We start from the raw sequence: 13469 nt of genomic DNA on the forward strand, positions 1-13469 counted from the left end.
GTAATTAGATAACCCACTCATGTATAATCAGAAGATTGTTTAAAATAACAAAGCAGTTAATTCTTCAATGGAGTTGGTCTTAGCATGTAAATTATTTATTTATTCTAACAACTGTATCACTCTAGGGAGTTAGTAAGGATTTTCACTCTAGAGAAACTCGTTTCTGTTTTTCCAAAGAAACTGATAATATGCTTGAATTTTTTTAAATGATGGATTAAGAACAAAATGCAGTAAATATGAACAGTAATGATTGGGATTTTTCTAATATGATGAATATTCATAATTAAAGTTCTATGTAGTTTAAGTCTGTTCATTTATTTTAAATGGAAATGCAAAATATAGGTATCAACACATCACAGTAAATACCATAAACACAATGAACCTGTTTGGCACTCTTTTAGTTTAGAGCTATATACAAACAAAATATACACAGGATATCTCACAGAGAAGCAACAAGAATTACGGCACAAACTAAATCTTAGGGAGTTGCTTAGGACCCATAGATTTAATGACTTGCCCAGAGTCACATACGAGTAACAGAAACAGAATGTGAATAAATGTTTTATTGACTCTAAACCTAGCTCTCTATCCACTTGGCCAAGCTACCCCTACACTTGATAAAAGCTATTCTACAAATCATGATGTTTCTGTTAATTCATTCAATTTAATACCACTCCTATAGTGCTTTAAATATAATAATGGTTGGCTAGCATCTGTAGCATTTATAGCCCTTTAAGATTTACGGGAGCTTTACAAGTATTATCTCATTTGAACCTCATAACACCCGGGTGAGGTAGGTGCTATGATACCCATCTTATAGAGGAAACTGAGGCAAAAATTGGCTAGGTGATTTTCCCTGTTCACACTGCTAGTTGAGTCTCAGGTCTGAGGCAGGATTTGAAATCAGTTCTTAACTTCTGGTCCAATACTCCGATTATTGTCCCCAAAGTATTGTATACGTCTTCTAAATCATCAAAAAAAAAACCCCACAAACCCACCTGTATTTTGAAAGCCAACACAGGAGGTCTCAAGACTTATCAAAGTTCTAAAGCACAGACGTATTGAGGTAGACCTGGAGTCCGAATTCAAACCCTACCTCTCTCACCCTAAGCAAATCACTAGTCTATTTTTAAACCTGCAAAAACGGTCATAACACCTACCTCCCAAGCAGATAAAGAGCTAAGTAAATGCCATTACCATTCTTTTAAGGTACTAGAGCTTAGAACAGCATTAAGATTTTTGGAACACCCTGTTCCTTCTAAGGCTGACTCCCCAGAGCAGTTACACTAGGGGTCGCTTCAAAAGACCCTAAGGATTTCTAATTCAGTCTTTGCGAGGTAAAGGCCCTTTTTCCTCGATCTCCAGGCCCTTCAGAACAAGGATCGTGTGGGTAACTTTAAAAGGAAAGACACACCAGGCCGCTCTCATTCTCCGTCACTTCGATTTTAACCTTTCCTACGGAGACAGAATCGCCACATCCCGTAAGGGCTGGAAGAAGCCGATAAAGCACCGTCGCCCCCATCACCTCCCCTCGCCACCCCTTAAATCAAAGCACACCGCCCCCTCGAGGACCTCCGGAATCCACACGGCCCGCCAAGCCCTGCCGGGACTCGGACAAAGCCGAGGCTCCATCTCTCCCCCCGCCCCCTTCCCTAATCTCCGAATGGCGGCGGCCGCAGGAAAGGGTAGGGATGGGGGGGACAGTCCCTCCCGCAGGGACGTCAGCGGCCATGACCGCAGCGGGAAGCGCCGGCGGGGCAGCGCCCACGGCATCGCAACTCCTCCAGGTGGGACCCTGACCCGGCCCCAGGACAACTGCCTCCCCGCGCCGAGGACCTAGACCCGCTCATCCACGGGAGGCCAGGCCGCAGCGAGCGGAGCCGCCGGAGGCGCGCGGGCCCCGGGGGGAGGGGGAGGGCTCGCTCCGACCGCACAAAGCCCCTCCGGGGGGAACCGCCTCCAGGAGCTTCCTCACCTGAGCGCAGCCGCACAGAGTCGGGCGGGGCCCCTCAGGGCAGGCGGCTCCGCGTCGGGGCGCCCGACAGAGGCTGGCCTCCGTGGGAAGCAGTAATAGAGGCAGAGGCAGCTGTTTTTCTTTCCCCTACCAGACTTCGTCCCGCCCCTTCCCTCCCCCCTCCCCCCCCCCCCCCCGCCTCTTTCGAGGATCCCGGATGTTACCTCTTTTTGCCCACCATCCTACCCAGAATCCCTCCCCCTCGTTTGCTCGGCCCCTCCCTCGCCTTCGCTGAAGGCTACGGGTCGGGAAAGGGGCCACTCTTCCCTTGGACCTCGTTTCCTCGTTTAAGGCTAGAGAGGCCGGCTGTGGCGGCTCAGGTGACGGGAGTCCCGGAGGTTGTCGGGAAGGAGGCGCGGTGACGTGGGGTGGAGGGCAGCCGCGGCGGATTTGCTGAGCTCGGGGTCTGCGCCTGGTGTTGGGGGCTCTGTGTTAGGCGGCTGCGGCGGCGACAGCCGGGAGTTGAGAGGCGGCGAGAGACGAGAGGAGAGGAGCTGCTGGGGCCATGGCGGGCAGCGCCGGGGAGTGGTGCCTCATGGAGAGCGACCCCGGGGTCTTCACTGAACTCATTAAAGGATTCGGTGAGAGCGGAGGGCACCGCGTAGCTTCTGAAACTTGGGAAGAAGCCCAGAGGAGGAGGCGGCCCCCGGACCCGGCGTGGGCTGGACCCGACGCTCTTCAGCTTGGGGCGAGGACCGAGTGGAGGGCTGCTCCCGGACACCCTCCCGCTCCCCGCCCGGGGCAGGAGCAAGGTCCGCGGCAGCAGCTCCTCCTCTCCTCCCCTCCCTACCCCCGGCTGGTCCCCTTGCCCCCTGATCTCATTTCATTGCGGGACAGGTACAGCTCCTAAACCCCCCAGGACTTCGGGTCCAGCCAGTCTCGGGTGCGATGACCTGCTCACCGCAGGGGTGCACGCCCGAGAGAGTCTGAGCCGAGTCCTTACGGGCGAAGCCGCCCCCTTTAGACCTCCTGGGGAAACTGCCTTCTGAGCCTTGCTGCTGCCCCGCCCCCTTCCTCCTCTTCCTCCTCCTGCTCTTCCTCCTGCTTGTGACGCAAGGCCTCGTGGCCAAGTTGGTTTCCTGGGAGAAAGTGATCTTCCCGCCCCGACCGAAAAAAAAAATGTTTCCCCGCTGACCCTGAGCCTCAGGTCTTCAACACCCTAGTTCAGGCCCTCATCGCACTCTGCCTGGCTTATGTTTAATAGCCTCTTAATTGGATTCAGAAAAGATTTCCGAGAAGTGTCATAGGACTTTGAGATTTGAAGGAAAAACTGCTTTCAATGAGTGGAAGTGAGGAGAAAATACAGTCAGACTTAGGAACGGCTTGTACCGTGGTAGACGCAAACGAAAAAAATGCTGAATTTGGGCAAAAGTTTGACCCACACGTAAGAGTGTTAAAGGGAATTTTTTCTATTAATAATGGGTCAAGAAACAAATAGCCTCTTAATTGGATTCACGATTACACGATCCAGTCTTCCATCCATCTTCCCATAAAACTTCAGGATACCCTTCCTTTAAAGCAATGGGTCAGCCGGCAGCCAAGCTCTGCCTTTGGAGTTAGGAAGACTGCCCGCTTCAGTTTGCTCATTTGTAAAGTGGGGTAATAATAGCACCAACCTCCCATTTTTGTGGTGAGCATAAAATGAAATAATTTCTGAAAGTGCTTTGCAAACCTTAAAGTGCTATGTAAATTCTAGCTATCATCAACAAGTATTTATTAAGCAGCTCACTGTATACTAGATCCTGTGCTGTCAGCTTTTAAAAAGTTTTATTTATCTTGCCCATTAGGAAAAATAAAGGAGCAGGTTATAATAAAAATAATATCAAGCATGTACGTAGTGTTTTAAGGTTTGTGAAATGCAACAATCCCAGGAAATAGGTGCTGTTATTTCCATTTTACAGATTAGGAAACTAAGGCTGAGGAGGGTTGGGTGATTTGCCTGAGGTGTCACACAGTTAATGTCTTAGATAGGATTTGATTTTAGGTATGACAAAAGTATAGAATTAACTCTTAAGTGCTGGGGATGGGAAAAAGAGAGCTGCAGGTCAGACTGCAGTCATTGATTATGGGCTTACTGTGTGTCACGGTTGTGCTAAACACTGGTAATACAAAGAAAGGCAAAAATATGGTATGGGCCTTGCCTTCAAGGAGCTCACATTCTAGTGGAGGAAGGGACAAACAATCTATTTGGGGGGAGGGGAAGATTATCTCAGAAGGCACTGACAGCTGAGGACATCTGGACAAGCCTCTTATAGATGGTGGGATTTAAACTGAGTATTACAGGAAACCAGGAAGGCCAAAGGTGAAGGTAAGAAGGCAGAGTTCCATGCATATTTCATGCATATAGAATAAAGCTCATTGTCATCATCCTAATCCCTTTCTCAATAACAGTGATTATTTCTGTAGCATAAATCGGTAAAATAACATCCGTAGCAGATTTTCCAGGTTGGCATTTTAAATACATTATATAATCTGGAGAGCCTTCTTTTACAAGTTTATTTCTTAATCCATTAATAGAGAAATTCCCTTTAACATTCTTATGTTTGAGTCAAATTTGCTCAAATTCAGCATTTTTTCTTTTGCCTTTGCCGTTGTGCAAGATGTTCCCAACGTTTGCTTCCATGTCCTCCTCACTTCCACCCTTTGGAAGATGTTTTTCCTTCAAGTCTCAAAGTCATATGACCCCTCTCTGAAATCTTTCCTGATCCCACTCATTGCTGGTGCTTTGTGGCTCATCTAGCCTTACATTACTTGTCTGGTTTACCTCTGTTCCATAGCAGAACATAAGCTCCTCAAGGTTCCAGGGTGTTTATTCCTTCTATGTAACCTCAGGACTTAGCATAGTGACTTGCATGTAACTTAGTAAAGCTGGAGCTTGTTGGAATGTTTTTTAACATTACATGTGTTATTTCTTTGTAACTTACTGCTTTTTGTCTTTTCTTTATACTGCAACTTTATTTTCCAATATGTTATCTCTTTCTTAAGGCTGTATTCTTAGCTGTTAATTTGATCCCTTGTGCTGAGGTTAGATTTCTCATACTGATACCAGGTAGTATCTGTTCTTTTACCTACTTGAATGAGATGGTATTTACCCATAAATTAAAATATTTAACTTCTGAGACATTGACTGTTATGGTATTTTTAATTGTTAAATTTTCTTTGTGAAAAATAATAATGACTTTTAGAGATCATTAAGTTGGAGCTAGAAAAATTTGAGACCATTAAGTAGCAAGTAATTTGCCAATACAGGCATACTTCATTTCATACGTTAAATGTGTTCTAAAAATTCATTCATTTGACAAATTATCAAATGCATAACATACTATGTGAGAAACTATATGCGAGGGCTTGGAAGGCCAGTTAGATAAAATATAAAAACATTCCTACCCTCAAGGTAATTAAAAAATCGTATAAGGGAGATGTATGTATACAAATAACTATATGGGATAGATCCTTTAAATTGAGATCATGTAAAAAATTTTTATTGATATTTTTTGTTTTTAATCACATTTATTTCTAAATATGTTTGGCTCCTTCCTACTAGCCACCCTTTGTAATAAGGACTTTTTTGAAAAGAAAAAGCACTTCAGCAAAGTCAGTATATACTGTCATGACTGATAGACATATTCTATACCAATACTCCTACCCTTTTCCACACCACTGCTTCTAAAAGGGAGGAGGGAAGTACATTTTCTAACCTTTTTGACAAGATCACTTTTGATGAATAATACCAGAAAGCTTTCTGGAGAAGGTTGGCATTTGGTTTGGTCCTTGTTGGGTAGGTCAGTTTTGATAGTCAAAGATAGAACCAGAGGGTTGGTGCCCCTTGCAAGTCTGGTGGGAGCTTCAGTCTCTAAAAACCTGCTTTTCAGTCTTCCTTCTCAGCATTAGTTAGAGCTTGTTAACTCACAGATGCCCTGCCCTCTCCGGTTCTTTCCCTGTTTTGGTCGCTGCATGAGGAAGACACTTTTCAACTCCCCTGAACTTTGGGATGTTCTACACTAACTTTGTACTTTTGCCTGTTTCACCCTTCCTGAAGGTATTCATGAGTCCACACTCTAGAAGCTGCCTTTGTGTCTGACCTGTTACCTGTTTGAGTTGGTTGAAGTATATTCACTGACAAGTCATTAGAACTGATTCTGCTCTGTGGAAAAGTTAGTCTTCATCTATCATTACTTTCTACTTGTGCATCCTTTCAGTTCCTTCTGGCATCCAGAACAGTCAAATCTTCTCTGAATCTGTTTTTCAGCCCAATCTATCTATACTCTCAGAACTGTTTCCAAGGGAGAAGTAGAACATTTAGTTACATTCAGTTGAGAACTATATTATTCGTAATTCCTATCACAATAAGAAAGGTACTCTGTCATAAGAAGTTGTGGCAATTTCATAAGAATAATAGTTAAGATTGACTGAGTGCTTAATAAAAATGTTCTTTCTATGTACTTTTGTTTATTACATGTAGGAAAAAAGCATTTAATTTTTCCATTTTGTGAGAGAGAAACTTGGCTAGTGCTATGAAAGAATTTGAGAAATCTGGCAACTTTTATCGCCGCAAACTTTGATGCAAATTGTAAATGAGAATAATGTTACACGGTGAAATAAATTATACATAATTTGTATCTTATTCTATACTTGTATCTTTAATCTTTGTAAGCAAATATATTTAAATTTTCTGAAAAAATATTTTCCCTTATTTTAGGTTGTCGAGGAGCACAAGTAGAGGAAATATGGAGTTTGGAGCCAGAGAACTTTGAGAAATTAAAGTAAGCTCTTTTTCAGTTTTTCTTTTCCCAATTTATCATCCAACTAAAATTTAAAAATATAATTATACTTGATAATTCATTTTAATTAGATGTGCATACATGTATATACACACACATAGACATGTATGTATGTATCCATTATATAATTACAGTAGCAGGTCCATGTTTTAAATTTCCAGTACAAACAGTCCCCAACTTTAAAGTCCATTTTTTAGAACTTGAGATTTATTTTCCATATTCATTTTATTCATTCAACAAATGTGAAGTGCCTACTTTGTGCAGAGCATTGTGCCAGGCGCTTAGGGAGTCACAGAGGTTGATAAGACATAGTCCCTGTCCTTATGGAGCTTAGAGTCTAATAAGGGAGTAATATACCAACATACAGAAAAATAGAATATCCAATATCACATTACTAGTGTATCAGAGAGTTTAATTGTTGCTGTGTAATAAATAAGAGGCAAAAGTTGATTGTTGACCAGAGGCATCATGGAAGGTTTCACTGATGACATAGCTTTTGAGTAACATGTTAAAGATTGGCTAGGGACTCAGCAAGACAAGAGGGGAAAGAAGAGCATTCCAGACATAAAAAGTAATTCATTGCCTCTACCTTCCAAAACCCCAGTTTCCTTATTTCTGTTGAGAATACCGCCATTCTTCTAATCAACTTCAGTCAGCTACCTCTTTATCATCCTTTATCTCCAGACAATTGACAAATCTTATCAATTTTACCACCACGAAATACCTTACATTTCTTTCTACTCAGTCGTCATCATATTTCAGTCCTTCATTGTCTTACTCTCACATGGACTTTTGCAGTAGCTTCCTTTAAAAAAAGAATTTTCTTATTTTCCCTCCAGTTAGTAACCCTTTGCAATAGTTTTTTTTTTTAAAAGGGAAAAGTTGGTTCAGCAAAACTAACCAAGGCCTCAACCATATCTGAAAGTTCATGTAATATTCCATAACCATAGTCCTCCCTACAATAGTCTCCTGTAGCCATTCTCTTCTCTAACACTGGTTACCACATTCTGAAGCACAGAGGTGACCATATCATTCCTCTGCTCAAAAAAACTCCTATAGCTTCCTCTTTTCTCTAAGATAAAGTAGAAATCTCCCTGGCTTTTAAAGCCCTTCATATTCTGACTTCAGCCTACCTTTTCATAGTTATTTGCATATTACTGTCCACACACCTGACATAGCCAGATGGGCCAGTTTGCCATTTCCTGCACTTGACCTTCCATCACCTATGTGCCTTTCACAGGATTTGCCCCATGTCTGGAGTGCACTGCTTCCTCCTCCCCACCTTAGAGAATCCTTAGCTTCCATTAAAGCTAGGCTCTGGTGCCACCTCCCACAGAAAGCCTGTTCTGGTCCCCTTATTTGCTAGTACTCTTTCCCAAGAAAGTGCTTGGAATGTATTATTACTTAATTTGCTGAGCATGTTATTTTCCCATAATAGGATGTAAGCTCTTTGAGGGCAGGGGCTATTTTGGTTTTTGTCTTTTGAATCCCTAGTGCCTAGCACTGTAACTGGCACGTAGTAGACACTTAATACATTCTTATTGTATTGAGCAAATGCATAGAAGTATCAGAGAAAAGCACATGCAATTTATAGGGATAGAGAATAGTCCAGTTTGTGTGGAACATGGATGTGTTGAGGGAAGCCATCTGAGGTGAAGCTAGGATGGCAGAATCAACTGGGATCCTGAATGCCAAGTAATGGGGTTTGAATTTCACTCACTCAACAGTAAGGAGCTACAGAGAGTTTTTGAGCAGAAGAGTGCAATCAAAGATGCATGAGTTTCAAGGTTGGAAGAGACCTTAACAGTCAGCTAGTGCCACCCATGCCCTAGATAGCATCCTCACCAGAGTTCACATGACAGGTTATCATCCCTCCCCTATGAAGACTTCCAGTGAGGGAAATCTGCCACCTGCTGAGGTTTCCATTTTGCTTCTGCATAGTTCTGACTTTTAGGAAATATTTCCTAACTTCACATTCAAGTTTACTTTTTTGGAATTTCCTGGTTCCTGGGATCAATCATATTGAATCTAATTCCTTTTCTAAGACATGACAGTTCTTTTGATACTTGAAGACAGGCATCATGTTTCCCTTCAGTCTTCATGTTAATTATCTCCCAGTTCCTTCAGTAGATCCTTATATGAAATAAACTCAAAGCCATCTTAAAGGCTTTGAAAAGTTATTCTCCTATGGACATTCTCCAAGCTTAACAATGTCATTCTTAAATTGCGGCACCTAGAACTGAACACAATACTCCAGATGTGGTCTGACCAGGGCAGAGTACAGCAGGACTAAACCTTCCTTATTCCTGGAAGCTGTGCCTCTCTTAATGCAGCCTCACAACATCTCTGTGAGGTAGGTACTATAGGTGTTATTATCCCCATTTTGCAGATGAGGAAACTGAGGCTGAGAAGTTAAATGATTTGTCCCTCAACACACAGTCAGCAAGTATTTAAGTGCTAGGCACTGGGGATAAAAAAAGGAATAACAAGGAGCTTACATTCTGTTTGAGAGGAAACAACCTATACATAGGAAGTTAAATACAAAGTATATGCAAAAGTAATTTCTTGAGGGAGTACCCTAGCATCTGGTGTGATTAAAATAGGCTTCTGGTAGGAGAGGGCACTGGAGCCAAGCTTTGATGGAAGCTTCTATGAGGTGGGATTAAGGAAGGAGAGCACCCTAGGCAGGGGTGGAAGATGGGGTATCATCTGGAGAGAACCACATTTAGGCCAATTGGGTTTGAATGTAAAGGACATGATGGGGAGTAATGTGAAAGATGTCTGAAAGGTAAACTGGTGGCCCAAAACAAAGATCTTTAAACATCTGAGGATGTTGTATTTTATTCTATAGACATAAGGAGTTACTGAAGATTCTTGAGGAGAATGACATGGACCTGGGTTTTTGGAATACCAATTTTAATAGCATTCCCCAGGTTGAATTGGAAGAGGAAACACTTGTAGAAGAACCAGTTAGAGAAGCTGTTGCAGTGATCTAAGTGGGAAGTGATGAAGCCTGAAACAGGATAATAACTGGGTTAGTGGAAAGAAAGGGATACATGTTGGATACATCCTGGAGATAGAATGGACATGATGTGGTGACTGTTTAGAAATGAGGGAGAAGCTAAAGTACAGGATGATTCTTTGGATGTGAGTCTAGGGGACTTAAAGAAGGGTGGTCCCTTCAATATAAATCACAAAAGAAAAGGAGAGAAAGGAAGATTGAGGGAGAGGGGGAAAGGAAGATAATGAGTTTTGTATTGGGCATGTGTGAATTTGAACTTTTGATGAGCATCTCAAAGTGACCCTTGTCTGTATTCCCATGGTTGAAATCTAGTACCCCTCCATATCTAGGATAAAGTACAAATTCCTCAGTTTGTCACTTAAAAGACCTTCACCATCTAGCTAGTTTACTTTTGAGCCTTCTTTTATGTTAATTCCTTCATGTTCTCTAGCTTAGCCAAACTGGCTTCTTTGAAATTCCCTATATTTAGCATTCTTTATGATGACTGTCTTTTTGTAAGATGTCTCCCTTGCTTAGAAAGTACTGCCTTCCCATCTTTGCCTTTCAGAATCTTGAACTTTCAAGGCTCACCACAGTGTCATGAAGCCTTTTCTGATCTCCCAAGTTGTTAATGTTCTCTCCCTCCCGAGATAATCCTGTATGTACTTATTTATATAATTGTTATGTCCTCCACAGTGAACAGTAAGCTCCTTGAGGTCAGGTTTTTGTTTTGTTTTCTTTATTTCTCTAGTGTCTTTTATATAATAATAAAATACAATTAACAAATTGTAATAAATTAAAAATGGTTAATAAATTCTTGTTGAATTAAGGTCTTTCCTAACTGTGATATCGTGTGTTTAGATTTCTGGCCCGTTTTAACCTATAATGTAATTGAATGGTTTTAAATAACAATGTATTTCCATTTCTACTTACACATACATTTTATTTATATATGTGTATCTCTCAGTCAGGAGGATAATCAAAAGATTATTCTCACTTTTTCAGAGGAGGAGGGAAGGGAGGAAAGCTTTGGGTTATGGTGGAAAAAGGTCAATCTTTTGAGTCAAGTCAACCTGGGTTTAAGTCTCAAATTTTATCACTTGCTGTATGACCCTAGGCAAGTCACTTAACCTCTTAGTGCCTCAGACAACTTTACCTAAGACTAATTTGCGTAACAGTTGCCAGTTTTTATTGGTAGAGAGAGTAATCTCAGGCCCAGACAAAAAAAGCGGGAGTACAGGTTTTGTACATATCTGTTACTATCATAGGAAAGTTACATATGTTACTGTAGAACTTGATTATCATCTTTAACATTGTTACTATTCAGCAGTGTATTAAACATTCCAGCTGGAGACAATAGGAATATTTCTTATCCCTCAACTACTGTAGGCCCAGTACCTTAGAACCTGAACACTAGAGCCTTGAACTCCATTATCTCCACAACTTTAGTGGGGTATTCCACTACACAAGACAGAGGAGACTAGTATTGATTTGTAGGGTAGCCTGTAGAGACCAGGACTTTTAAGGTAGGATGTTGGGATATGATTTGTGATGGGTGGGGATGGATAGTTTGTGTGATGAGAGGGTCTTTGACAACTGGGACTTGAAGGTACACTGGCAGAGGCTCCAGTACCTTTTAATTAAAGTAGCGCTAGTTGGTAGAAAAGAATGGTATTTTTATGGTAAACTGTTCTTTTTGGGATAGTGAGTTTTCAGGATGGGAACACTGACATAAAAATGGAGAGCTCTCTGAGGATAGTGATTATATCTAATTTTGTATCTTCCCCAGTGTCCAGCACAGTGCTCTGCATGAAGTAGAAAGAGATCTTGAAGGAGGTTATGTTAGCTCAGTTTTTAAATCATACCCATCCTTCAATAATTGGAGATATTAAAACAAGGACTAGGGAGGTGATTTGCCATAACAGTGACTCCCAAGGGGCTCTCAGAGATTAAGGTACAAGGGGGTACCTTGAAAGCTACAGCTTCTTCACACATAGTAGAGGTTGGCTTCCATTGACAAAAAAAAGCTTTCAAGGCTGAGAAACGGTGACCATTCAGGTGTGTAATTCACTCCTGACTAGTTTTCCTACATAGGGGACTGACTGAATTTAGTAAGATTTACTTTCATTAATTCCTATAAATGCTTTTCAGTTGATAAACTTCATTCATGGAATACCATGTAGAATGTTAAAAGTAGCTCTAGCTTTATCTTGCACTTATTTTCAATTTTTAAATAAATTAATATAATTTAGAGCTAAATAGTCTGTTTTCTTTACATTACAATTCTGTTTCTAACTTATGGCACTTAAAGAGTAAATAATAATCTAGGATTCAGTGAATCCGTTTCTTAGAAATAATACTTTGTGCATGGTGAAAGCTGCTCTTTTGGGGGTAGGGGGTCTGAGAGGCAGTAAGGTGAGAGGGGTAGTATCTTTAAGGGTTACTTCTAATTTGTTGTTAGATTTTATAATTAGCTGGACATAACTTAACCTACTAAGACCATATGGCACAAAAGATATCATTAATTTGTATTTTATTTTGTAGGCCAGTTCATGGGTTAATTTTTCTTTTCAAGTGGCAGCCAGGAGAAGAACCAGCAGGCTCTGTGGTTCAGGATTCCAGACTTGACACAATATTTTTTGCAAAGCAGGTATGACAATCCTTACAATAGGAGGTTTCATGTAGTACAGTGTTCTCTTACACCAACAGATTTATATTATATTAAGCCATTTAAAGCAATTGTATGCTATTCTAGCAAATTTTTGTTTTTTATACTTTTTGCTTTTATTAACTAGGTGCCTTTTTTCTTAATCCACTTTTTTTCTGCAGCTTTTCCTAGAATTCTGAGTGTTTTCCAAGTATTCAAAATTTTTTGAATCCATTATCTGTACTTTAAAAATTAATTTTGAACCGATAGCTTGAAGTAGCCCTTATGGTGATGAGGAAATAAAGCAGCAGGTGAAAATAAACATATTGGAAAAATTTCTTTTTAAAAGGGAAGAAAAAAGATGGGCTAGCATTTGAAAAGGGAAACTAGGATTTGGTGGTGATTTATTTAAGACCTGACCATATTTACAGGTTACAGGGAAGAAACCTATAAGAAAGAAAAGGAAATTAACACAAGAGAGGGAATGAATTATTATGGGAGAATCTTGATGTTGCTCTGATATTATCTCCTAATAGTAACTAGTTTTTTAAATGTTTTCACATATATTAATTCATTGAATTCTCAGCAATCCTCTTAAGTGAGACAGGTCCATATTCTTAACTTTGCAGATGAGCAAACTGAGGCTCCAAGAAGTTAAGGGACTTGCACAAGGCCATGTGTCCATTCTGTTATACTCCCTTCCTACATTTAATGTTTTCTGTTCTTAGTGTTGTATGCTTATGTTTCTTGTAAATTTACCAAAACAGTGATGTCCTTCAAATCAGTCTGTCAGCAAATACTTAATAAATGCCTTCTACTTGTCTAGCACTGAATGAACTGGAGTGATACCAAAAAAATATCAAAAATTTAGTTCCTGGATTCATGGAGCTTATAGTATAATATAGTGTAGCATCGTATGACTAAAGAAGCAATATTAATATTGCAAAATAGGTCCTTGTTGACAATTGTCTGTTTGACATTTATTTCCATTTTGATCTCTAGCTACTTCCTCAGATTCAGTCTGCT

General features: G+C 40.8%; 2 protein-coding genes across 11 annotated transcripts in view; one reads left to right on the top strand and one right to left on the bottom strand.

Moving 5' to 3' along the window:
- Positions 1 to 2309, bottom strand: part of RO60 (Ro60, Y RNA binding protein) — a 36529-nt gene extending 34220 nt beyond the window's left edge. The window contains exon 1 of one of the 2 annotated variants that reach the window (XM_072648333.1): positions 1976 to 2309. The gene's annotated coding sequence lies outside the window, so the exon portion shown is untranslated. The remainder of the gene's footprint in view (positions 1 to 1975) is intronic. The other variant, XM_072648334.1, reaches the window with a different exon arrangement.
- The window catches only part of UCHL5 (ubiquitin C-terminal hydrolase L5), a 32368-nt gene continuing 20217 nt past the window's right edge, over positions 1319 to 13469 (top strand). For 2 of the 9 annotated variants that reach the window (XM_072648338.1, XM_072648339.1), the window contains exons 1-3: positions 2235 to 2595; positions 6714 to 6777; positions 12341 to 12446. In XM_072648338.1, the coding sequence (XP_072504439.1) occupies positions 2520 to 2595; positions 6714 to 6777; positions 12341 to 12446 (246 nt within the window). In that variant the 5' untranslated portion in view covers positions 2235 to 2519. Of the gene's footprint in view, positions 1788 to 2234; positions 2767 to 6149; positions 6169 to 6713; positions 6778 to 9032; positions 9149 to 12340; positions 12447 to 13469 lie in introns of those variants that run through there. The other 7 variants (XM_072648336.1, XM_072648337.1, XM_072648342.1 and 4 more) reach the window with 6 other exon arrangements.

Source organism: Notamacropus eugenii, chromosome 2 (assembly GCF_028372415.1).
Source record: "Notamacropus eugenii isolate mMacEug1 chromosome 2, mMacEug1.pri_v2, whole genome shotgun sequence".
Taxonomy (NCBI): domain Eukaryota; kingdom Metazoa; phylum Chordata; class Mammalia; order Diprotodontia; family Macropodidae; genus Notamacropus; species Notamacropus eugenii.